This window comes from Lithobates pipiens, unplaced genomic scaffold (assembly GCF_037356315.1).
Source record: "Lithobates pipiens isolate NorthernLeopardFrog02 unplaced genomic scaffold, aLitPip1_a1.2 Scaffold_8, whole genome shotgun sequence".
Classification (NCBI taxonomy): domain Eukaryota; kingdom Metazoa; phylum Chordata; class Amphibia; order Anura; family Ranidae; genus Lithobates; species Lithobates pipiens.
The window spans coordinates 506622368-506647012 of record NW_027507903.1 but is presented as its reverse complement, the minus strand read 5'-3'; the positions used below and the strand labels follow the sequence as shown (position 1 = coordinate 506647012).

Below are 24645 nucleotides of genomic sequence, written 5' to 3'. Positions count from 1 at the left end.
AGGGTCAAGTTGAAACAAAAGGTAATAACTGTGGAGGATGAGCTGATGGAGAAAATGAAAATACAGTTAGGTGTGGGTGGGGTAGGCTTCTCTGAAGAGAAGTGTTTTCAGGGATCGTCTAAAAGCTAATAAAGTAGGAGATAAGCGGACAGATTGGGGTAGGTCATTCCATAGGATTGGGGAGGCTTTGGAAAAGTCCTGGAGGCGAGTATGGGAGGAGGTGATGAGGGAGCTAGAGAGCAGGAGGTCTTGAGAGGAACGAAGAGGACGAGTAGGTTGGTATTTAGAGACTAAGCTAGTGATGTAGCTGGGGGCAGAGTTGTGGATGGCTTTGTATGTAATTGTTAGCATTTTGAATTTAATTCTTTGGCTGAGCGGAAGCCAGTGGAGGGATTGACAGAGAGGAGTAGCAGACACTGAGCGATTGGTAAGGTGGATGAGTCTGGCAGCGGCATTCATAATGGATTGAAGAGGTGATAGACTATGTAGAGGTAAGCCAATGAGAAGGGAGTTGCAGTAGTCGAGGCGGGAGATGACCAGCGAGTGAATTAAGAGCTTTGTTGTCTCATTGGTTAGAAAGGGGCGTATTTTGGAGATGTTGCGGAGGTTGAGGCGGCAGGATTTGGACAGCGATTGGATGTGTTGCTTGAAGGAGAGTTCAGAGTCCAGGACTACACCTAGAACCTTGGCATGTGGGGATGGGCTTATGGTTGTGCCATCAATTTTGACAGTGAGATCAGGGGAAGGGGCATATGGGGGAGGAAAAATTATAAGTTCGGTTTTGGATAGATTGATTTTGAGGAAGTGGTGTGACATCCAGACTGATATATCCGATAGTAAATTAGTGATACGTGAGGAGACAGAGGGAGTGAGCTGAGGGGTAGAGAAATAGATCTGGGTGTCGTCAGCATAGAGGTGGTATTGGAAGCCGTGGGAGGCTATCAGCTGACCCAGGGAGGAGGTATAGATTGAAAATAGGAGTGGTCCAAGAACAGAACCTTGGGGGACCCCAACAGAGAAAGGAAGAGGAGAGGAGGAAGTAGAGTTGTAAGAAACGCTAAAGGTGCGGTTGGATAAGTAGGAAGAGAACCATCGTAAAGTACGGTCACGGAGACCAAAGGTGTGGAGTTTTTTGAGAAGGAGGGGGTGGTCAACCGTATCAAAGGCAGCAGAGAGGTCCAGGAGGAGGAGTACAGAATAATGTCGTTTGGTTTTGGCCGTTAGTAGATCGTTTGTTAGTTTTAGGAGAGCAGTTTCTGTGGAGTGTTGAGGACGAAATCCAGACTGAAGGGGATCAAGAAGGCTATTATCAGCGAGGTGGTCACTCAGTCGGTTGTAGACCAGACGTTCGAGTAGTTTGGATAAAAAGGGGAGCAAGGAGATGGGGCGTAGGTTGTTAGGATTGGATGGGTCCAGTGAGGGTTTTTTAAGTATGGGTTTGACAAGTGCATGTTTTAGAGAGTTGGGGAAGATGCCAGAAGAGAGGGAGAGATTGAAGATGTGAGTTAGAGAGTGTAGCATAGAGTCAGAGGGTGAACGCAGCATTTGTGAGGGAACAGGATCTAGAGGGCAGGTGGTAAGGTGGACATTACCAAGTAGTTTAGCAACTTCGTCTATAGTGGTGGGGTTGAAGGAGGGAAGTAATGATTGTGCCTGTGGGCATGATGTGTAAAGCGTGGAGGGTATCAGAACAGTAGAAATCTCCACGCGAATTGTATCAATCTTCTGTTTGAAGTGATTAGCAATCTCCTGGGCGGTGAGTGAGTTGGCGGGTGGAGGTGGTGGAGGACGAAGTAGAGAGTTGAAAGTAGAGAAGAGTTGACGGGGACGGGATGATAGGTTGCTGATGAGAGTGATAAAATAGTTCTGCTTGGCAGAGAGGAGGCTAGAATTGTAATTTTGGAGGGCAGATTTATATTGGTTGAAATCTCTCTGAGACTTGGTCTTGCGCCACAGGCGCTCATGAGCACGACTACGTTTTTTCAGACTTCTAGTGGCATCTGTTTGCCAAGGTTGAAGGGGTCGGGGCTTAATTCTGTGTGTAGTGAGGGGGGCCAGTGAGTCCAGAGAGGCCAGAAGTGAAGTGTTGTAGACAGAAGTGGCTAGGTTGGTGCAGGATAGGGGTGAGATTTTGTCGTAGAGGTTGTCAATAGCAGAGTAGAGAAGAGAAGGCTTGAGATGACGTAGGTTTCTGCGGGTAACTTTAATGCGGTTGGCGGGAGAGGAGGTGAAGGAGAGGGAGAGAGTGAAACTAATAAGGTGGTGATCAGAGAGAGGGAATGGATAGTTAGTGAGGTTGCATGGAGTGCAAAGGTGAGAGAAAACGAGGTCAAGGATATTGCCTTCGGAGTGAGTAGGATCATGTATCCACTGTTTCAGGTCAAAAGAGGAGGTTAGGCTGAGAAGTTTGGAACGAGCAGCGGTGTTAGATTTAATAGGGATGTTGAAGTCCCCGAGAATGATTGTGGGGATTTCAGAAGAAAGAAAGTAGGGTAACCAGGCAGAGAAGTCATCAAGAAATGTTGATACTGGTCCAGTTAATGGTAAGCCCAAAAATAATCAGCTGCTCCTTCGGGGGTCAGTGCTACAAATATATATATATATAAGTATATAAAAAAAAAAAAATATATATATATATATATATATATATATATATATACACACACACTATATTGTCAAAGGTATTGTGACGCCTGCTTTTATACACACACATTAACTTTAATGACATCCAAGTCGTCTTAGTTGGTAGGGTTCAAAATTGAGTTTGCCCACCCTTTGCCGCTATAACAGCTTAAACTCTTCTGGGAAGGCTGTCCACAAGGTTTAGGAATGTCTATGGGAATGTTTGACCATTCTTTCAGAAGTGCATTTGTGAGGTCAGGCACTGATGTTGTACGAGAAGACCTGACTAGCAGTCTCCACTCTAATTCTATTGGATTGAGGTCAGGACTCAATGCAGGCCAGTCAACTTCTTCCACCCCAAACTTGCTCATCCATCTCTTTATGGACCTTGCTTTATGCACTCGTTCAAATCATTTGGTGCAGGGTAGGATTATGGTGTGAGGTTATTTTTCAGGGGTTGGGCTTTGCCCCTTAGTTCCAATGAAGGGAACTCTTAACAATTTCACGCTCCCAACTTTGAGGGACATTTTGGGGATTGGCCCCTTCCTGTTCCAACATGACTGCGCAGCAGTGCACAATGCAAGGTCCATAAAGACATGGATGAGCGAGTTTGGGGTGGAGGAAATTGACTGCCCTGCACAAAGTCCTGACCTCAACCCGATACAACACCTTTGGGGTGAATTGGAGTGGAGACTGCAAGCCAGGCCTTCTAGTCCAACATCAGTGCCTGACCTCAGAAATGCGCTTCTGGAAGAATGGTCAAACATATAATATATGTATATATATATATATATACAGTATATATATATATATATATATATATATATATATATATATATATATATATACATATATATACATACAATTTATTGATAGGGATAAGGGAGGATTAAGGAACAGGTTCTCCAAAATTTACCAGCACACCAGCCAATACCAGCCAATAATGTGAGATCAGGAATCCTCAGATCAAGACACAGGAAAACACACACACAAGCTACCACTACTTACAAACTACAAACCTGACACTTTCACCTAGAAGCATAAAATGATGACTGATGGCAGAATAGAAAAGAAATAGAAAATAGACCAAGCTGTCCAACAAGCCTGCCCCATAAATACAATATGTCACAAAAGTGAGTACACCCCTCACATTTAGTAGCGAGTGTACAGCTTGTATAACAGTGTACATTTGCTGTTCCCTCAAGATAACTCAACACACAGCCATTAATGTCTAAATCACTGGAAACAAAAGTACATCCCCTAAGGAAAATTAGCCCAATTAGCCATTTTCCCTCTCCAGTGTCATGTGACTCGTTAGTGTTCAGGGGTAGACAGACTATTCAGGCACTTAGGCACTGACCGAGGGCCCCATGCCACTAGGGGGCCCCATCAGGGTTGCCAGCCTCAGTAAAACCAGGGGCAGATTGTAAAAATCTGTGTATTGTTACATCTGTCCCTGAAATGTCTGACACCGACATCATTTTAATGTCAAAATTCGGAGGCTATAGCTGCCCCCCCCCCCTCCACTACCTCCTCAGCCAATGGGAACAGTGTGTACACGCCCCCTTCCTCCATGTGGCTTCTTTGAATACAGAGCAGGAGAAGCCACATCTGGAGGAGAAAAGAGGAGAGGGAGGCGGGACACAGCCTGCAGTCTGGGATAGACTTCAGGCTGATATAAGGTAAGCTGGCTAACTTGGCTGAGTTAAATGTAGTTTTATCAATGCTTTCTCTGGTGAGCAGAAGGGGGGTTGCTGTGTTTCCTCTAGCAGAGCTCCTCCTGCCTCTGAGGCTGTTAGATCGTTTTTTTGTGTATGAGAAGTGCACTTCTCCTGAGGAAAGGATGTTCTGAACTTCTCCCCCAATCTCTGCTACATCTCCCTAATGATTACCTGCTCACCACTACACAGGCACATCATCCTCCTCTCCTGTATTATCACCAAATGTGACTGTGAGCTGCGGAACTACAAGTCCCAGCATGTCCGGAGATGGAGGCAGTAGCGGTGTGAGGCTGATTTCTAGATTAAAAGTGCTGATGTGTGTATACTGTGTGTGTATGTATATGCTTAATGTTTGTATGTGTGTGTATAGTGTCTGTATACTGTGCATGTGTGTGTGTGTATACTGTACGTGTGTCTGTGTGTATACTGTGTCTGTATACTGTGCATGTGTCTGTGTGTATACTGTGTCTGTATACTGTGTGTGTGTGTGTGTGTGTGTGTATACTGTATGATCCATGTGTGCCCACTGCCGCTCAACAGAAATCACTCTACAAAACCGTGCCCATGAAAAATCCACTTGTTGGCATTTGGAGCCATCTGATTGGTGAACTTCTGAGCTCAGCCTCGGATCCGGCAGCAGGTCTGGGTACATACCTGTGCAGTGACATCATGGTACACATCAAGTATGGCTTTTATTCATATGTCTCAATACCCAATCTGTGGCCAACCACAGCAGTTCACTATTCAGCTGGCTTCACGATTCACTTGCGCAGTTCAGAGCCTGCAACAAGTGGATTTTTTTAAGCCTTTTCCCGCCAGCTGCCTACCACACCAAGCACTAAGGTGCAAAGGCGTGTGTAAAGGGACACCGATAAAAGGGGACACTCTGGGGGCTCTATCGTAAGGGGAGATTCTGATGTAAGGGTGGACTGACTCTGCGGACTGTGATGTATAAGGAGAATGTTGGGACTTTGGTGTAAGGGAAGATTCTGATGTGAGCGTGGCGCTCATCTCAACTGCTGTACTCTATATGTTGTTTTGTTTGTTACATACGCCGGACCCACGTACTCTGTACATTATACTGTACATAGACCTGACCAAGGTGTTGGCTCAACAGTTGCTGGTTTTAATTAAAGGGTTTGTAAAGTCTTGTTTTTGTATTTATTTTTAAATAACAAGCATGTCATACTTACCGCCTCTGTGCAGTTGGTTTTGCACAGAGCAGCCCAGATCCTCCTCTTCTTGGGTCCCTCTTCGCTGATCCTGGCCCCTCCCACCTATGGAGTGACCCCACAGCATGCAGCTTGCTGGGGGCCCCAAAATCTCCTATTGCCCCATGAGTTGGTAGTCCGCCCCTGTAAGTGTTACAAGGTCTCAGGTGTGAATGAGGAGCAGGTGTGTTATTTGGTGTTATCACTCTCACTTTCTCATACTGGTCACTGGAAGGGGAGACACACGGCGGAAGAAGCTTGAGGAGCGTACACCGAAGCCACCGTCGCTGCCCACACTCCAGGAAAGTAGGAGAGGACACCACAACCCAGATACACAAGCTGGTAAGTGCCGAACCACCCAAAGGGGGAGGTGCTGTCTCAGTCCTTTGCCGCCGAGGGGGGTGTTGTTTGTTTGCTTCTCCCCAAAAGAATAACCCACCAGCCGCCACTGATGGCCACCATTATTTTCCAGCACTGCCTTAACTCTCTTGGGCATGGAGTTCACCAGAGCTTCACAGATTGCCACTGGAGTCCTCTTCCACTCCTTCATGATGACATCAATTTAAATTGTCTCTCAATTTGCACATTAGGGGTGTACTCGCTTTTGTTGCCAGTGGTTTAGACATTAATGGCTATGTGTTGAGTTATTTTGAGGGGACAGCAAATGTACACTGTTATACAAGCCATACACTCACTACTTTACATTGTAGCAAAGTGTAATTTCTTCAGTGTTGTTGTCACATGAAAAGATATAATAAACTATTTACAAAAATGTGATGGGTGTACTCACTTTTGTGAGATACTGTATATATTTAATACTTCAAGATGGTGGGCAGTACACATATAAACAATGACAAAAAGTTAGAAATGAATTAGGATATTTGTACTGTCATTCTAAAAACACATACACATAAAAGGAATGAAATATGGTTCTGCTGAACAATAATGAAATCAAGACAGACAAATGAATAAATGAAAAAAAAACACAATTATAGAGATTTAAGTGTGGAGATAAAAATATTATTATAAGTAACACCAATTTGTTCAGCAACTACACATAAAAAGCAGTATACAAAATAAGATTGCAATACCAACTATGATAAAGTGCAGTATTATCAATCTGAAATTGCAGTGATACCCAGAAAAAAAGAAATAAAGAAATAATACTAATAATAACAGCAGTAATTCAAGATGAAGCAGAATTTATCAATCTTACAACATCAGCAAAAAGGCTGTTTCTCAGCTTGATGGTTCTAACCCTAATTGTGAAGGGTGGGGCAGTGTCAGATTAATGTAGGGTCTATTGGGGCTGCAGCTCCAGGCCCCTACCTTAATATAGGCCCAGCCGGGGAGGACTGACCATACAGGTACTCTTGCACTGCCCAAGGGCCAGAGCCAGTAGGGGACCCTATGAGAGGCTCCTGGTGCCCCCTTCAGCAAAGGTAATCTGATAGTCAGGGGTGATCAGTGCGGAGGGAGGGCAGTTACCAACACCAATCCCTATCTATGGCTCTCCATGAAGCTGCTGAAAGCCACTTCTCCTCTTCTCCCTTCCATAGCTTTCCGCTTCATGGCTCTATGCCTTAGAGGGAGATCGGTGCTCGTATTTGCCCCCTCCCCCTCCATCGCATCGATCACCCCCTGCACTCTGGGCCCCCTTTGCATTTCCTCTGCCCCCCCTTGTTCCCCCCCCTTGTCCCCCCCCCCCCCACAGCACTTCCAGCTTCCATTCTCTCTTCTCTTGCCGGCTGTGTCAGGATGGAGAGCAGTGAAATGGGCCTGTAAATATGTTATTTACTGGCCGCTTTCTTGTCTGAAGGAACACAGTCATTGATCCGTACTGATAACTGACACCGTTCAATCATAACTGAAATATAGTAAACTGGTGTCTTGCTGGTTCTCACTTCCCAAATCTGCATGCCAGAAATGCATGAAGCTTTCTGTGGAACACAGCATGGGCTAAGGTAAGGAAGGCCTTGTTCTAAAAATCAAAAAAAGCTTTTAGTTTTCTGCCCCAGAGGTACATTAATGGTTTAATGGTATATTGGTACATAGGGGAGATAGAATTTAGAAAAAAAAAAAAGCGAACCTAGCCTTTAAATTGGAGTTCAGCTTTTACAGAAGGTGAGAGAAACACTCTCCAAAGTAAACACACAGAGAGGGTGGATCTCCCCAGCAGGGACATAGAGAGCAATAACCTGCGATATTTCTTACCCTTCTATTTAAAAAAAAAATATATAAAGTCTTTGGTTAGAGATACACTAAAGCTGTCACTCTGATTGAAACTGAATTTCAACTGGAGTGTGGCTTCCCCCATTCAACAGAAGTGAATCATTTAAAAATGTTGGAAAACTTTTTTTGATCAACTATGGGTGCAGCTCAATTTTCAATATTACAGCGCTTACAGTTTTGTCAACTAATATAATACAAATAAAATAAGATAAATAAATGAATTAAAGCAAAAAAAAAAAATATATATATATATATATATATATATAATCCGAATTTGAAAAAAAATTCTTAATTTAATTTGGGATGCAATCAATAAGTATATTATCCTCCTATAAAGTGCTCGGTGCTCCAAATGTCAATAAAAAAAAAAGTGCTGAAATGCTTCAGGTAACATGTCATGTAGTGTACCACACTATCCCTACTCACCAGAAAAAAAACAGACCTTTTCAGTCTAGGGTCAGACAAATGGTGCCACAGGACTTTTTTGGTGTCCTTAATTTGGGTCTCCAAGCTGCTGCTCCTAAGAGCAGCTTGAATGCCACCAGGCTCAAAGAAGAGAGAAGGTACTCATAGTAAAGTACAGTATGAAATAAGTTTATTAGCGCAATTAAAATTCACTTACAAAATGTTAGGACCAAACAGGCGTTTCAATACTAGTAAGGGCTCTTCTGGGTTCGCAGCGGCTTGGCATGCGTTCCACACATAGCGGAAGTGATGTAGTTGGTTAACCAGAAAATGCATCAACAGGTTTCGCCCCTTGATGACCCTCTGTGGGAGGGGGAAAAGCATTGACGCAATTTCAGTCATGGCCCCTGTCCCTCCAGCTCGCCACACCACACTACCCCTCCCCCATTGCTTGAGCCCGCCACCGCACACCAGTGCTCTGTGCCCCGAGCCCACCATTGTTGAAGTCAATTATAGCATCCGGCTCTAATCACGTGCTTAAAAAAAAAAAGCATTGGAATAGATGCGTCTGGCGCCCTGCATATAGATTAGGGTCCGGACGCATGAATTTGCATGGGGGCGCATGGATTAAGGGGGTGGCGCCCCTGCACCCCTAATGAGCTGTGTCTGGTGACTGGCAACATTAGCATTAAGCATCAGCCTGCTCCCACTAATGAAGGAATCTAGTAATAATAGTAGTAATAGCAGTGGCTCTGTTTAGAGCCTACTTCCCGCCCAGTTAGGAATGCTGTGGTTTCTATAACTTCTTAGTAAGCTAGGCTGTCTCTACTGAAACTAATATGTCAAGTAATAACTTTTCATTTTTTTGTCAGATTTCTTTCTAAACAGAAGGTATCTACATGTTTCACTTCCATCACGAATCCCTAAAAATAAAGGTCTGTTGATTTCATTGTGCAGTGGTAATGCACGTGTACCACAACATGCGGTAACGCACTTTACATGTGTAAGTATGCTGTGCTGCCATTCACTTTAAATGTGACCCCAATGCACCTGCATTGCAGTTCATTGCCAAACACAGTATTTAAATAATGATAATTATTCCATTTTGCCCCTGGGCCAAACTACACATCCAAAACAGCTGATTGTATCAAAGATATAGTCTGATATTATAGAGCCTCTATTACAAATTGCATTCAGCTTTTTTTCTGATTATTCTTTCTTGTTGACAAATTTCTAACATTCCTGAATAGAAACCATCAAACTCAATTTAGATCTCTCTTCTTTTTCTCTGTTCTACAAAGGAAAGCACAACCATACTATAAATATGAATGAGTCGTACTTTTACTGCAGAAGCAACTTTCCATTGAAGTCTTTGGGATGTTAATACTCAGGGGCAGGCAGCCTGGCACTTGATTTTTACTGGCTGAGTTGCAGACAGCGTAGAAGGTTGCGGCCATCAGAAGAGGTAAGTATGGAGGGGTGTTAGTGTAAGTGTACTTAAGCCTCAATACACAAAAGAGAGGTTTTTTTTTACAAATTGACAAGGAACTAAAACAATTGCCATGTTTTTTTGCACCTCTATCCATCCTGGACCCCTTATCTGAAACAGAGGTAGGAGGAACTGGCTGATCACTGACATTCAGTATTTTAAAGGAGAAGTAGGGCCAAGGCTTTTTTAGACATACTTCTACAAATGGATCACAGGAGTGCACTTTGTTCAGCACTCCTGTGATCCACTTTCAACCGACAGCGGGCTAAAACCCACTGTCGGCTGACGTCACTCAGGCGGTCCAAGGGCTCAGGAAAGATCCTGAACACACCCAGATGGACCAACACCTGGCTCAGCCTCTCAGTGATCTGCTGAGAGCCTGAGCCAGACCCTCCTGCCCCCTCTACAGCCCAGCGTTACAGTGGGTGCTGGAGGGGAGAGTAGAGAGCCGCTGACAGACAGTCATGGTTTTCTGCTCAGAGTGGAGGGGGGAGAACTGAGTGATCAGTGGTGTTTGATCGCTCAGTTCTCACTGCAGAGGTGGCGGGGGACAGATGCAGCATTGGATCGATGCTGCATTCACCTAGGTGAGTATAACTTCTCTTTTAATGGTTAAAGGATCAGCCTTGAACGTCTACCTTCTGCTGGTTTTTATTCAGCACTGCAGTTCTGGTGTCACTTTAAAAACCAGAACTGCCATGCACAAAATAGATCTAAGCTGCAGCCTAAAACTGATAGCTAAAATATGCAGATGGATTATGATAGTTAATAAACCAAGGGTGTACTATGAAATTTACCTGTTTGTTTGCCTTTAACACAGCTCTGAGAGTTGCTATTTGTTCCCGTTTGGTGCTAAGCAAAGACTTTAGCTTGAGGATCTCCTCCATTAAGGCTTCCTTGTCTTTATCGATCATTGCTGCCAATTCCCTAGCTGCGGCCCGCTGACGTGACAACTGTAAGGACTTGTCCACGGCCTTTTGCAAATGTTTAATTTGATCCCTGATTATGGCATTGAGGTTGTAGATGTTCATTGGCTCCTTTCGAATATCACTAGAGTCAGATACAGGGGAGGATGGGGGGGCAGTGATTACGGGGGAAACTGTAGTAGACTTTTGAGGAGTGGGCTCCCTACTGGAATCTATGCTGTCTTTTGGGACTGACTCACAAGGGCTTCTTGCCTCCACTGGTGAAGCTATACCCCGCCTGGCCAGCCTTGGGGATAGAAGTCCTCTGGGGTCATCTGGACCCTTTAAGCTTCCACTACGGGTACCCTTGCTTTGCCTGTAGTAGTCCAACATAACTCTGTTTGGTGTTTCATTGTTACATAGACATACATGATGGTAGAGTTGGGCTAACTCTTCACTAAAAGTCACTAACTCATCCTGAGCTGTATTAAGGGTGTTGTGAGTCTCGTTTGCTATAGCAGTCATTACATGAAGCTCCCTCTCCAACAGAATCAGTTTATCACTACTTTCCCTATGGGCCTTCTCTAGACCCATAACCTCTTCGTCGTACATCTGGATCCTTGAATCCAGCTTTGTCTTCTCTTCCGTGTAGCTCTCTGTATGCTTATTGTATTTTTCCTTTAAGGCTTTAAGTTCTGCTTTGAGGTCGATCACCTCCGTAACAGCAACTTTATATTTGCATTCCAGGATCTCCAGGCCATTGATGTCGACCTCATAGTCATGAGTCTCCTCTCCAGATAGTTTAGCTTTATCAGAGTCCAGCTCTTTGCCGCTGTGGAGCCTCCTCATTGCATTAACATGTTCCGTAAGTCTGTGGACCCGTTCATGCTGCTCGGTTAGGGCTCCCTTAGTATGTTCCAGTTGAGTCTGAGACTCTTGTAGATTAGTTAACAGAATCGATTTTTCCCTCTCAACCTGTAAAGGAACAGAGTATCAGTTAGATTAAGAAACACACAAATAACATGCAAGATATTTCTATAATTCTTTCAAAGTTTACTGTATGTAAGAAAACAGCATCAAGAACTGAGCAGTAGACCTCTTCAAATATTTAGGTGTTCATGTGACAGCAAATCCCAAGTTATTCCTTGCACCCTGACCCCATTACTGATGGGCTTCAAGGACAGGTGTAACACATGGTGTGGCCTCCCATTGTCAGTTGTGGGCAAAGTTGATCCAGATACCCCAGCTGATTTACATACTTTATAATATCAAATATGGATCACCAGACCCTGATTTAGGAAATTAGGCACACTGTTTAGGGATGTCATTTGGAAAAAGGGTCAGGGTAGGATATGGCCATGTATGCTGCAATTAGACATGATTGGATTGGCTCTACCCCATCCCTGGAGTTGCTATCTAGCAGCACATTTGCAGCACTTAATGAACTAAGCCTCAAAAGATGGTATCCACACTAGCAGATTCTTATTGCTAATCGGTACCCTACACTCTACTTTAATTAAAGCTCTGGAAGCAGGCCATAAAATGAATAAAGTAAAATGAACAATACCCAGCCATACTCTGCAATACCCAGCCATACTTGGTGATACCCTGCAATACCCAGCCAGTGCTGTAACATGGGGTGGGGGCCGGCTCAATGGCTGAGAACTGAGTAATCAAACACCGCTGTTAACTCGGTTCTCAGAGCTCCCTGAGCAGAGAGCTGGTGACTGTCGTTGGTAGGCTGTAAAGGGGGTGGGAGCAGTTAACTCAGGCTCTCAGCAGCTCACTGGGAGGCTGAGCTGGATGCCAGTCCAGTCATGTGGGTGGATCTCGATCATATGATTGCGGTCTTTCCCTGTACCTACTCTTTGACATCAGCTGACAGCGGGCTTCAGCCGTCTGTCTGCTGAAGATGGGGCACAGGAGTGCAGAATAATCTTTGGTTGTACTTAATCAGCTGGCCGCTAGGGATGGGCCAAATGGACCCCTGTTCGGCTCGCACCCGAACTTTCGAACACCATGAAAGTTCAGACCCAAATACCAAAACCCCATTAACCACTTAACTTCCTGTGGACCCGCCGCATCACGGATCACTGTAAACGGCGTTTACCACGTGACCGATCCGTTGCTCCGTGATGGAGCGATCATTTGTAAACAAACCGGCATCATAACATGATGCTGGTTCCTCCCTCCCCTCTCTGTACCGATCGGTACAGTGGAGGGGACAGATCGGTGTCAGCAGCGCTGTGGGTTGGATCTGCAGTGCCCACAGCGCTGCTCACTGACAATTAACCCTGCATTTCCCTGCCAATACTCTGCAATACCCAGCAATGCCCTGCCAATACTCTGCAATACTCTGTAATACCCTGCAAATGCTCTGCAATACTCTGCAACGCCCTGCCAATACTCTGCAATGCCCTGTCAATACTCTGGAATGCTCTGCAATACCCTGCCAATACTCTGCAATTCCCTGCCAATACTCTGCAATGCCCTGCTAATACTCTGCAATACCCAGCAATGCCCTGCCAATACTCTGCAATGCCCTGCCAATACTCTGCAATACCCAGCAATGCCCTGACAATACTCTGCAATACACAGAAATGCCCTGCCAATACTCTGCAATACCCAGTAATAATCTGCAATACCCAGAAATACTCTGCAATAGCCTGCAACACCTTGCCAATACCCTACCATAAATTGCCATACCCAGCAATACCCAGCCATAATCGGTGATACCCAGCCATACTCGTGATATCCTGCAATACCCAGCCATACTCGGTGATACCCTGCAATACCCAGCCATAGTCCATGATACCCTGCAATACCCAGCCATACTCGGTAATACTCATGCTCAGCCATACTCGGTGATACCCTGCAATACTCGGTGATACCCAGCCATGCTCAGCCATGCTTGGCTGTACTCAGCCTCTGTATGTGGCCAGGCTGTGGAAGTCTCACACACGTGTTATCACCGTACTCAGGAGGAGTAGTAGAATCTATTTTGGGGTGTTATTTTTGGTATGTACATGCTATGTGTTGGAAATATTGTATAAATGGACAACTTTGTGTTAAAAAAAAAAAAGTATTTTAACCACTTCCCGCCCGCCGGCCGACATATGATGTCCTTGACTTTGTGCGGGGATATCTGAATGATGCCTGTAGTTACAGGCATCATTCAGATATCAGATTTTTCAGCCGGCGATTCCCTACACCATAAGAGTGATCATAGCAGCTGTTCTGCTGCTTGATCATTCTTACAGGAGGTGAGAGGGGACATCCCCCCCTCCCGCCGCCCTCTGGTGCTTCTACCGACTCGCCAATACGATCAAAGCCAGAATAGTTTTTTTTTATTATTTCAGGCTTCCCAGCCTAGAGGTGAGATGTGGGGTCTTATTGACCCCATATCTCACTGTAAAGAGGACCTGTCATGCCATTACATTCCTTGTAATAGGAATAAAAGTGATCAAAAAAATTATTTTTGGGGAAAAAAGTGTCAAACTAAAATAAATAAAGTAAAAAAACAATAAACATTTTATTTTATTTTTTTTTAAAGCGCCCCTGTCCCCATGTGCTCGCATGCAAAAGCATACGCAAGTCCCTTCCACATATGAAAACGGTGTTCAAACCACACATGTGAGGTATCACTGTGAACGTTAGAGTGAGAGCAATAATTTTGGCCCTAGACCTCCTCTGTAACTCATAACATGTAACCAGTAAAAAAATTGAAAGCGTCGCCTATGGGGATTTTTAAGTAGCGAGGTTTGACGCCATTCCACAAGCGTGTGCAATTTTGAAGGGTGACATGTTAGGTATCTATTTACTCGGCGTAACTTCATCTTTCACATTATGCAAAAACATTGGGGTAACTTTACTGTTTTTTTTTAAAGCACAAAACAAAAAAAACACATTCGAAAAATTGCTGCTCAAATACCATGCAACGACCACCATTGTATTCTCTAGGGTCTTTGCTAAAAAAAACATATATATTGTTTTGGGGTTCTATGTAATTTTCTAGCAAATAAATGATGATTTTTACATGTAGGAGAGAAATGTCAGAATTGGCCTGGGTGCTCCAGAACGCTCCAACTTAAAAAAACTCATCATGCCTCTTACTAAATACCTTGGAATGTCTTCTTCCAAAAAAGGGGTAATTTGGAGGGTATTTGTACTTTTCTGGCATGTTAGGGTCTCAAGAAATTAGATAGGCTGTCAGTACTTCAGGTGTGATCAATTTTCCGATATTGGCACCATAGCTTGTGGACTCTATAACTTTCACAAAGACCAAATAATATCCACCAATTTGTACTTATTTTTACCAAAGATATGTAGTAGTATAAATTTTGGCCAAAATTTATGAAGAAAAACTAATTTTTTTACAGAATTTTTGGTCTTTTTTCTTTTATAGCACAAAAAATAAAAAACCCAACGGTGATTAAATACCACCAAACGAAAGCTCTATTTGTGTGAAAAAAAGGACAAAAATTGCATATGGGTAAAATGTTGCATGACTGAGTAATTGTCATTCAAATGTGAGAGCACCGAAAGCTGAAAATTGGTCTGGTTATTAAGGGGGTTTAAGTGCCCAGTGGTCAAGTGGTTAAAGTCAATGGAACCCGAACATCAAAAATCCAAAGTGCCCTTTTTTAAGGCTTATATGCAAGTAATTTGGCATACAATAATTATGGGGGTCCGGGTTCTGCCTGGGGGACATGTATCAATAAAAAAAAAAAAAAAAAAAGTTTGTGAAAAATGTAATGTAATTTTTAAATCAGCAGTGATTTTTTTGATTTTTAAAGTGAAAGCATAAAAATGAAAACTTCCTTCCACTATAGTGCCTTGGGGCTCCCCTTAGTCTACCTGTAAAGTGGCAGATCTGTACCATGTGTAGAATCTGCTGCAGCAATAATTGCATAAGCCAAAAATATTTAAATTTTCCCTGCAAGCTGCCTTTATTTTGCTCAGCAACAGCTGGGGAGCCACTGTGTATGATGAGGCCACAATTTCGTGCACTGGGAACAAGATTAGAGATTTTTTGGATACATTCTGGTGTCACTTTGACTTTGGATAGAAGTAAAGGGTGCGTAAAAATTGGTCTTTGGGTGCCGGGGGTGCCTTCCCATCATAACCCTATAGAGGTTCTCTTGATGAAAGCAAGAATTGGCCTTGCTGTAAAAAAAATTCAATGATATGCACCTGTCAAACAGGTGCTGAAAAAATACTCTTTGGGTGTCGGGGGGTGCCTTCCCACCATAACCCTTTAGAGCAGGGATATGCAATTAGCAGACCTCCAGCTGTTGCAGAACTACAAGTCCCATGAGGCATAGCAAGATTCTGACAGCCACAAGCATGACACCCAGAGGCAGAGGCATGATGGGACTTGTAGTTTTGCAACAGCTGGAGGTCCGCTAATTGCATATCCCTGCTATAGAGGTACTCTTGATGAAAGCGAGAATTGGCCTTGCTGTAAAAAAATTGCAATGATATGCACCTGTCAAACAGGAGCTGAAAAATGTGTCTTTTGGTGTCGGTGGCGACTTCCCACCATAATCCTATAGAGGTACTCTTGATGAAAGCAAGAACTGGCCTTGCTGTAAAAAAATGCAATGATATGCACCTGTTAAACAGGTGCTGAAAAATTGGTCTTTGGGTGTTAATTTTGCCCATGAAACCTATACCACAAACATTCTAGCCAACTAACCTCAAGATGAAGAACTGATCAGAGAGATGGGAAAACCCCGTCTATTCATTAATACTGCATTTTCTTTTTTAGATCAGAAGTCAGCAACCCCCATTCCCATAGAGACCTCTATTAGAGAGAGACCCCCCCTTATAGCAACCCATTCTGTTGTATTGTCTATGCCTTACGGCAGGAGGTACAGTCACAGGAGCCACTGTGTGAGTGGAAACCGGCCGGAGTTAGAGATGGACTGGCTATGCGTGCCTGAACCGGCCGCAGTTAGGGGTGGAGCTGCCTGGGAGGTGAAGCGGCTCTAAGAAAATCCTCCAACAGTGTATAAAATCTAGGCCTACTCCCTGCACCTTGACTCCCTTTGAAAGCCTCTGTAGGGCCCGACCTTAAACCCCTGGCTTGATATCATTAATTTACTCCTTTATCATCTCCGCTAAAAAAAACACCTTTTCAGTTTTATCACCTTCAGTGGGAGGCAGAATTGGGGAAGCAGCTGGATCCGGAAGACTGGTAGGTCATGACCATAACACTAAATGCTCAAAATTTTTTTATTTTTCTCGATAATGCTTACAAGGTACTTTACAGGCGGTACTACACACCAGCTAGGTTGGCTCCTTTCATTCCAGCCTACTCTCCTTTGTGTTTCCAAGAATGTTCTCAGGAGGGCACTATAGCGCATATTTGGTGGACATGCCAAAGGTATGCAGATTATGGGTCAGAGTCTACTCTCTTCTCCGCAACATATTCCATGCTAACCTCGAAAGGGATCCCTATGAGTCTCATCTCTGCAAGCTGATAGCAGAATTGCTTCGTCCCAGAGCGCTTGCTGGCGATGCATCTCTTTACTGCAGCCAGGTTAACTATTGCAAGGTCATGGAAGACACCTGTACTTAGTTTTGAGGTGGATAAAAACCGTATGAATGATATAATGGTAAACGAAAAGTCGACTGCTAGCCTTCTCAGACACCCATGATAAGTTCCTCCGTGTTTGGCAACCCTGGCTCGATTATATTAAACCTTCTAGATTTGATACTACACTTCTCTCAATTTAATATGCTCCTGCTCCCCACCGCATGCACTCCCCCTCTTCTTTATTTCCCTGTCCTTTTCCAGTCTTAAGTCTCTTTTCTCCCTTCTCCCCCCTTTCTTTACATCTCAGTCTTTCTTCTAGTTTGTTAGGCCACCAGGCATTTGCCTGGGTGGGGTGGTTAGGTTGCTAGCTATATAGCACTGTTCAAAATTATGCTCTGGTTGATATATACCTTTTGAATATATGATGAGTAACGGGTGACGTCTGACATAATGTGTGGACATTTTAGTCCTATACTTTACGCAACCTTCCCCAGATCAGCAAAGTTCTAGACTGCGTTATTCACCTTCCAGATGTTACACCCGGCCAACTTTGGTATTTCTGGAACATCTCTATTCAGTTTATATTTTTCTTTCATTATTACTATTCAAACATTGTCTTGGTATTGTTTTAAAGTTTAATTGCAAGGTACCTATCAAACTGTCAAGCAGTACTGTTGAAATTAATATTGATAAAAATCTTTGTAAAAGAAAATGCATAACATTTTAAAATGCGTGAAATCGAATTGTGCAAAAGCACAATGCAATTTCCCTGTGGCTGCGTTTTCATGAAGGTGCAAGGACCTTTTTCCTGTGTTTCCTGTGGGTACTGCAGCCCATTTAAATTAATAGGCTGCTGTGCTCACAAAAATGCAAGTCACAGCAAACGCATTGGTGTGAACGTGACATAATAGTCAGTTAAAAGGAAAAAACATATAGCACAGTGCCGCCAACATCATTCCCCTAAAAGCACAAAGTCACTTTAAAAAATATTTCCACTGTGTACTCTTCTAATTAGCAGACTTATCCACAGTGCTTAGCTGAAAAGAACAGAATGAAATTGCATTGTACCTGTAAATCTTCAGTGTTTTTGGGTTTAGTCCTGGCATCTTCAGTCTGTGTCTGTCCCCATCTGTCAGCCCGCCCACCACCTGAATTGCTTTAGAATTCTTAACCCTGTCGGGGATGCAGTCCCAACATTTTCTGCATCTTCTGCCGCCTTTTATCCCTGACCGCTGGCCTGCCAGCGGGGGGGACAGAAGATGCCGAAAATGCCGAGACTCAAAATTGACAGAGCTAAGAATTCTTTAATTAAAGAAATGCAAATAGTGGGCGGGCTGACAGGTGGGGACAAAAGCAGACAGAAGATGTCAGGACTCAACCCAAGCAAATCCAAGCATTCTAAAGCCTTGCAGGTGATGGGCAGGGACAGAAGCCAACAGTTTTGATCTTGTTACTAAGATGCAGCAGGAACTGAAGTGGCCACTGCCCCCCCCCCAACACTGCGTCTGGGGTGGGCAGGTGGCCCTTTGGATTACCCCCTTGTACCGGGCTTGCCTAAAGGGTTGGGACTAACTGTGTCCAGGTTTCAGGGGGACAAAAACACAGGCAGAAGTGTCAAAACCCGAACTGTCTGGGTCATTCCAGTACAGGTGGCAACCCCATGTCAGGGCTAATCCATTTCCCCTTCATCATCTCCCTCTTTAGCAAATGCTAGACCAAATGTTTGTGTCTGTGACATCACGGAAAGCATGAGGCTGATTAGGTCTTGCATGCATGTCTGCACTCAGTATTTAGTAACACGTTCCCAAAATCAGTTTTTCAGTGAAGTCCAGGGTAACCATCTAAAAAAACTGCTTTCACCAACCAAACTACACTAAGCATCAAAGTACACATCTTTACAGTATTTTTGTGAAGGGGTTTTTGGTTCCTTTTAGCTTTCCTACAATAACACAACTAACACAACTAGCTACTGCTTGCAATATAACTGCTACTCTTAAATAAACACTTTATCAGGGAAGATATAGTGACTAAGTGGACCAGATAATTTGCAAAATATTGATGTGGAAATAATGTATAATACAATATAATTATACACACACACAGACTGCAGTGCAATTAAAATATTCATTAGGGTAAACGGCAAGCCATCTGCAACTCAGCCACCTTCAATAATTTGAATTTAAGAAGAAAAATGTAAAAAATAGATATATTTTAAGACAACTTGAATATTAAACATTTTTAGGCTTTGATGGGACTCTTGCCATGTTTATGCCCTTTAACATGCTTGTCGACATTTCTTTATAAAATTCCAGGACAAAAAAGACAGCACCACCCATGAATATGAAATCCCTCCCAGAAGTAACACCTCTTAGTAGCCAGACACAAGACAGGCCTTGGTAATTTGAACAACTATAAACAGGAAGTTGATCTGTTTTCTTTTCTAAAAATGTAGAATAGGTGCTAGCAATCAGACCCAATTTTCTAACTTTACCAATCACAGGGGTTGTTTTTATTTTTAAGCTAAATTCCCTATAAAGAGTCGGACCACCTCTGAAATGTAGTCATAGATTAATGCACTCTTGAGCTCTAGAATACAGTCCTGCCCAAGGGTAAAAGCTAGGTAGACATGAAATTCCGCCAGTACAGCAGGAACTGGACACATTTTGATCTGTTTGTAGCCCTCCCTGTTCAATACAAGTCTATTGTTAGCATGAGTTCTGTTGAACGATCCTGCTGGAAACCCAGCATTCGACCAGCCGCTGCAACCAATGGCTCTACCTTACTTCCTGAAGCATCTTCTATGATACAAAATGAATTATCAAAACGCTGAGATCTCCTGAAAATAGTAGGTGGGAGGAGTTGGGAACTCAGGTATAGGGACTGAAGTCCTATAGAGCCATAGGATGATGGTCGATTTTCATCAAGTCACCATCTATCCAAGACTAAAGTATTAGTTTAACAATTTTTGTGCTCTTCTGTACTCAGTGTCAGCCCTGTGGAGCTTATCGTTAATGTTACTGACATAAAAGCAATACAGTGACATATGATAGCCTCTTTCCCGGAAGATGTGAAGATACTACAATATTACTGATCTCAGGTTCTGCTGCTACAGGAATATCATAAATAACAGTAACCACTATTTTGCTGAGTCATAAAGTTGTATGGCCTTCTGAAAGACAATTGCTGCTGAGGATACATTTAGGCACACCAGGATTTATTACTATACTATAATTTAAACTTAATGTAGTCATTTATGTACATGCACAGATAACATTTTATACAACTAGGGCAAATTTTGGTGCATTTTTATGTGAAAACTGCTTTTGGTACACCCCAACAGTTGTAGGCTCTTCACCTGTCCCTGAGTGCCACCTTGGCTTGAAATAGCGCACAGAAGGCCTTCAAATGCAACACTGTCTGCAATGTTTAGGCTGCACTACACGTTGCAGGCCCTTTGGCTTACATTCTCCTCATCTCCAATTTCCACATGAAATTCATAAAGAGTAGGACAGACTTCAGATATGTTATTACTGCCTGGCACATCCAGGGCCAAAGCAGTGTTCCTATTAGCTGCAAACCTGTCTGCAGCTAATTAAAAAAAGGGAGAATCCCAAATGATCCAAATTTCCAGTGACAAGGAATTGGGCCTCAAACAAAGTAACAAAAACCTGTGTTCAAACCTGTGTCATCACCTCCCTGATACCTTTGGATAGCCTTTTGGATATAACAAGGAAGCTAAGAATGTTTTATGACATGACCATCTGGCAACTTATGGCGAAGGTTATCCTGTCCCTTGTTTGTTGCTATCTATAGTGTGACATACCATACTTGACAATATATCCCAAATCAGTCATACTGACAAATATAGTAATGCTTGTAAACACTGTCAACCAATCAATTCTTCCATTTTCATTAATCCAGCCAACAAGTCTGTTGTTTTCACAGCACAAATTCACCAGCAGAATGTATCAGTTTACATGGACAAGACAAACCACTTAACACTGGCAGGGAAGATTAAAATGAGCAGCTTTTATTTATTCATGCAAAGCCTTTATCCCAAAAGGGAAAAAAAATATTTGCTGTAATTGTAATGTGTTAGCTGGAGTTTTGGCTTAAAGTGGTTGTAAACCCTCCCCCACAACTGTAAATCAGCATAAAAATCCCTAAGGAACACTGCTTGTAGATATCTCCTTACTTGCTTAGTATTGTTGTAATCCTTTTTGTTCTTTAGAATGATGTCACTGAGCATGCGCAAATCTCCCCTGATTTACGGCACACTCTCTATGTCTTATCTATCTGTTATCAGGACTTACTGAACTCCCAGGAGGCTTCATAATCACTAAGAGATTCCTTCTACACACCATGTAGTGTTAAGCATGGCATGGGGCAGCATTACTGCACTCTTATCAGCTGAAGCTGATAGGACTCACATAGGCAAACACTAGATAAGCAGCACAAGTAAATACTATGAAATAAAACAAGTCAGCTATGAACAGGGAAGCAGGGTTGCCATAGAAATGTTGGATTGAGAAGGAGGCTTGGTTAACAGTACAGGAAGTGCTCAATGTAAGGGCGGAAATACACTCCACTGTGGTTTTTTAAAGTTTCTTTAAACAGTAAGTAATATGCAATTTGGGCTGGATTACAGTGGCTACAGTTTGATAATTACTTATTATAATGGACTAAATGAAAAGAAGCATCAGAGTGGGAGAGTTTATTTCCTCTTTAAATTTTTTAGTGGTTCTAAATCTGCTAGTACATTTAACACTCCCGTCTACCCAGACTGACAATGCTGCTGCCTGCTGTGCCACGTTTGCTTATTTTTCCAGAGTCGTGTCTCAGTAATGCTGGAGGTGTGTTACTGGCCAGATCACCAGGTGAAAACAGAGGGCATAAAGCCAAAGAATAGAGGACCTATGCATCCACCACATCAAATGATTGGTAAGCTGCAATATGTTACATTTTTGGTTTTTGGCTAAATGTGCACTTTAATGCACTGCTCCATTCCCGCCTTGTAACTTGTTACAAGGTTACAATGTTACTGTCAGATAACTGGGGTGGGGGATCTTTCCTCCCATCTACAACAAAACAATTGCAGCATCATATCTTAGGCCTCATGTAAGCTGCTGCTGATAAACAGTTGGGCGTTTTTTCAGCAGCCCCTGGACTCTCCTCTGTTATCTTATCTGTACATGTACACTGAGTATTTTATAGTCATTTAGAGGCAGTTGAGTTTAGTGGCATTTATTTGAAAGCAAAAAAATCCCATTCAGGACAGAAGTTTATTGGCATTTGAAATGCTAAATGCTTGTAATAGCATGCAAATAAGGCACATCAACGCGTTTATAAGCATTTTCCTTTATAGGCATTTTTAATAGGGAAAAATTTCCGACCATTTGCAATATGAAAAAAAACATACTTTCCAGAAGGAGAGAGAGAGAGCATGAGAGAACAAGGGAGAGAAAGAGCGAATGAGAGAGAAAGCAAGAGAGAGAACGAGAACAAGAGAGAGAGGGAAAAGAAAAGAGAGAGAAACAACAAGAGAGTGAATGAGAGAGAGAACAACAGAGAAGGAGATAGCGAGAAAACAATAGAGAGAGAGAGAGAACAAAAGAGAGAGAGAGAACAAGAGAGAGAGAGCGAGAACAAGAGAGAGAACGAGAGGGAGAGAACAAGAGAGAAAACAAAAGAATGAGAGAGAACAAGAGAGAAAGAGGGAACAAGAGAGAGAGAGAGAATAAAAGAGAACAAAAGAGTTAGGGAGGATCAGAGAGAGAGAACAAGAGAGAAAGAGAGAACGAGAAAACAAAAACAAGAGAGAGGGAGAAGAAAAGAGAGAGAGAACAAGAGAGAAAGTGAGAACAAAAGAGAGAGAGAACAAGAGAGAGAGAGCAAGAGAGAACAAGGGAGAGAGAGAGAGCGAGAACAAGAGAGAGAGGGAGAAGAAAATAGAGAGAGACAACAAGAGAGAGAACAAGAGAAAGAGAACAAATGAGAGAGAGAGAGAGAAAGAACGAGAGAGAGAATGAGAGAGAACAAGAGAGAGAGAACGAGAGAGAGAGAACAAGGGAGAATGAAGGAGAAGGAGAAGAGAGAGAGCGATAACAAGAGAAAGGGAACAAGATTGAGAGAACGAGAGAGAGAGAGAACAAGAGAGGGAGAAAGAGAGAGAGAGAGAGAGAAAGAAAGAGAACAAGAGAGACAGTGAGAGAGAGAAAGGAAGAGAGAGAGAGAGAGAGAGAGAGAGAGAGAGAGAGGGATATAGATAGAGAGTGAAAGAGAGAGAGAGAATGAGAGAGAGATTTTTTCCTGCCCTGTAGGCATCATTTGGGAGGTACAACTCTCCTGCACTGAGTTTATAGTAATTTAGAGGCGTTTGAGACAAAAATTTGCCTTCAGGATGGAAGTTTATTGGAAAAATTCAGACGTGCCAGTGCCAGGAAGTCCTGTAGGGACATTGCACACATGGCGTGGAAGTGTGATGCCGATTTGCGGTAGAGGGAAGCTCACCCAATCCCCCACATCACCCAATACACAAATGGGGGGAGGGGGAAGGAGCCAGCACCCCAAATCGCAGCTCCCGGACAGATTCCCTTTTTTAATTTCTTTTCTTTTTCTTCCCCTTTTTTCCTTTTTCTTTCTCTTCTTTTTTCTTTTCTTTTCTTCTCTCTTCTCTTTCTTTTCCTTTTTCTGTTTCTTTATTTCTTTCTTTTCCCCCTTTTTTCTCCTTTTTTCTTTTTCATCTCTCTCTCTTTTTTCTCTCGGCACATACCTCTTCTTTTAACATTCACTTGTCCACCTGCACTTTTTCATTGGGCTCTAGCTACTTCCCACAATATGGAGTATTTATAGTACACCCAATATATATATATATTTTTAGGCATGAAGCCCACTCATAACACTACCTGGATTTCTGCCTTCTGTTTTCCTTGGGGATGATGTTTTGTGCACCCAGTCCCTCTCCTGCGGGCTCCTTTCATAGCACCTGGTACAGACAATTAGGACAGCCTCTGATTCCTCGTCCCCCATTTTCTAGACTTATTATGATGCAAGTACTCAGAGGAATGAGTTACGCCGCGTACACACGACCAGACTTTTCGGCAGAAAAGGTCAGACAGAATCATTTCATCGGATATTCCAAGTGTGTGTGGGCTTCCTCTGACTTTTTTTTTCAAAAATTCTGACGGACCTAGAAATAGAACATGTAACATGTTTTTCCGATGGAATCAATTCCTATAGGGAAAACCGTTCCTCTGTATGCTAATCCGACGGACCAAAAAGGACGCAAGGGCAGCTATTGGTTACTGGCTATTGAACTTCTTTTTCTAGTCCCATCGTACGTTATCGCGTTCTAAACGAACAGACTGGTGTGATCGTATGTAGGCAAGTCCGTTTCAGCGGAACTCTGTCTGAGCACCATCGGAAAGACCGCCAGAGTTTATTCTGACAGAAAGTCCGGTCGTGTGTGAGCGGCATAACTCTCTCCCTTTTCTCTTGTACACATTCTCACCGTTGAGGG

General features: G+C 43.1%; 1 protein-coding gene across 9 annotated transcripts in view; it reads right to left on the bottom strand.

Annotated features, from left to right (window-relative positions):
- BICD1 (BICD cargo adaptor 1) overlaps positions 1–24645 on the bottom strand; it is a 320755-nt gene that overhangs the window by 49424 nt on the left and 246686 nt on the right. For all 9 annotated transcript variants that reach the window (XM_077469304.1, XM_077469306.1, XM_077469305.1 and 6 more), the window contains exon 5: positions 10478–11560. In XM_077469304.1, the coding sequence (XP_077325430.1) occupies positions 10478–11560 (1083 nt within the window). The remainder of the gene's footprint in view (positions 1–10477; positions 11561–24645) is intronic.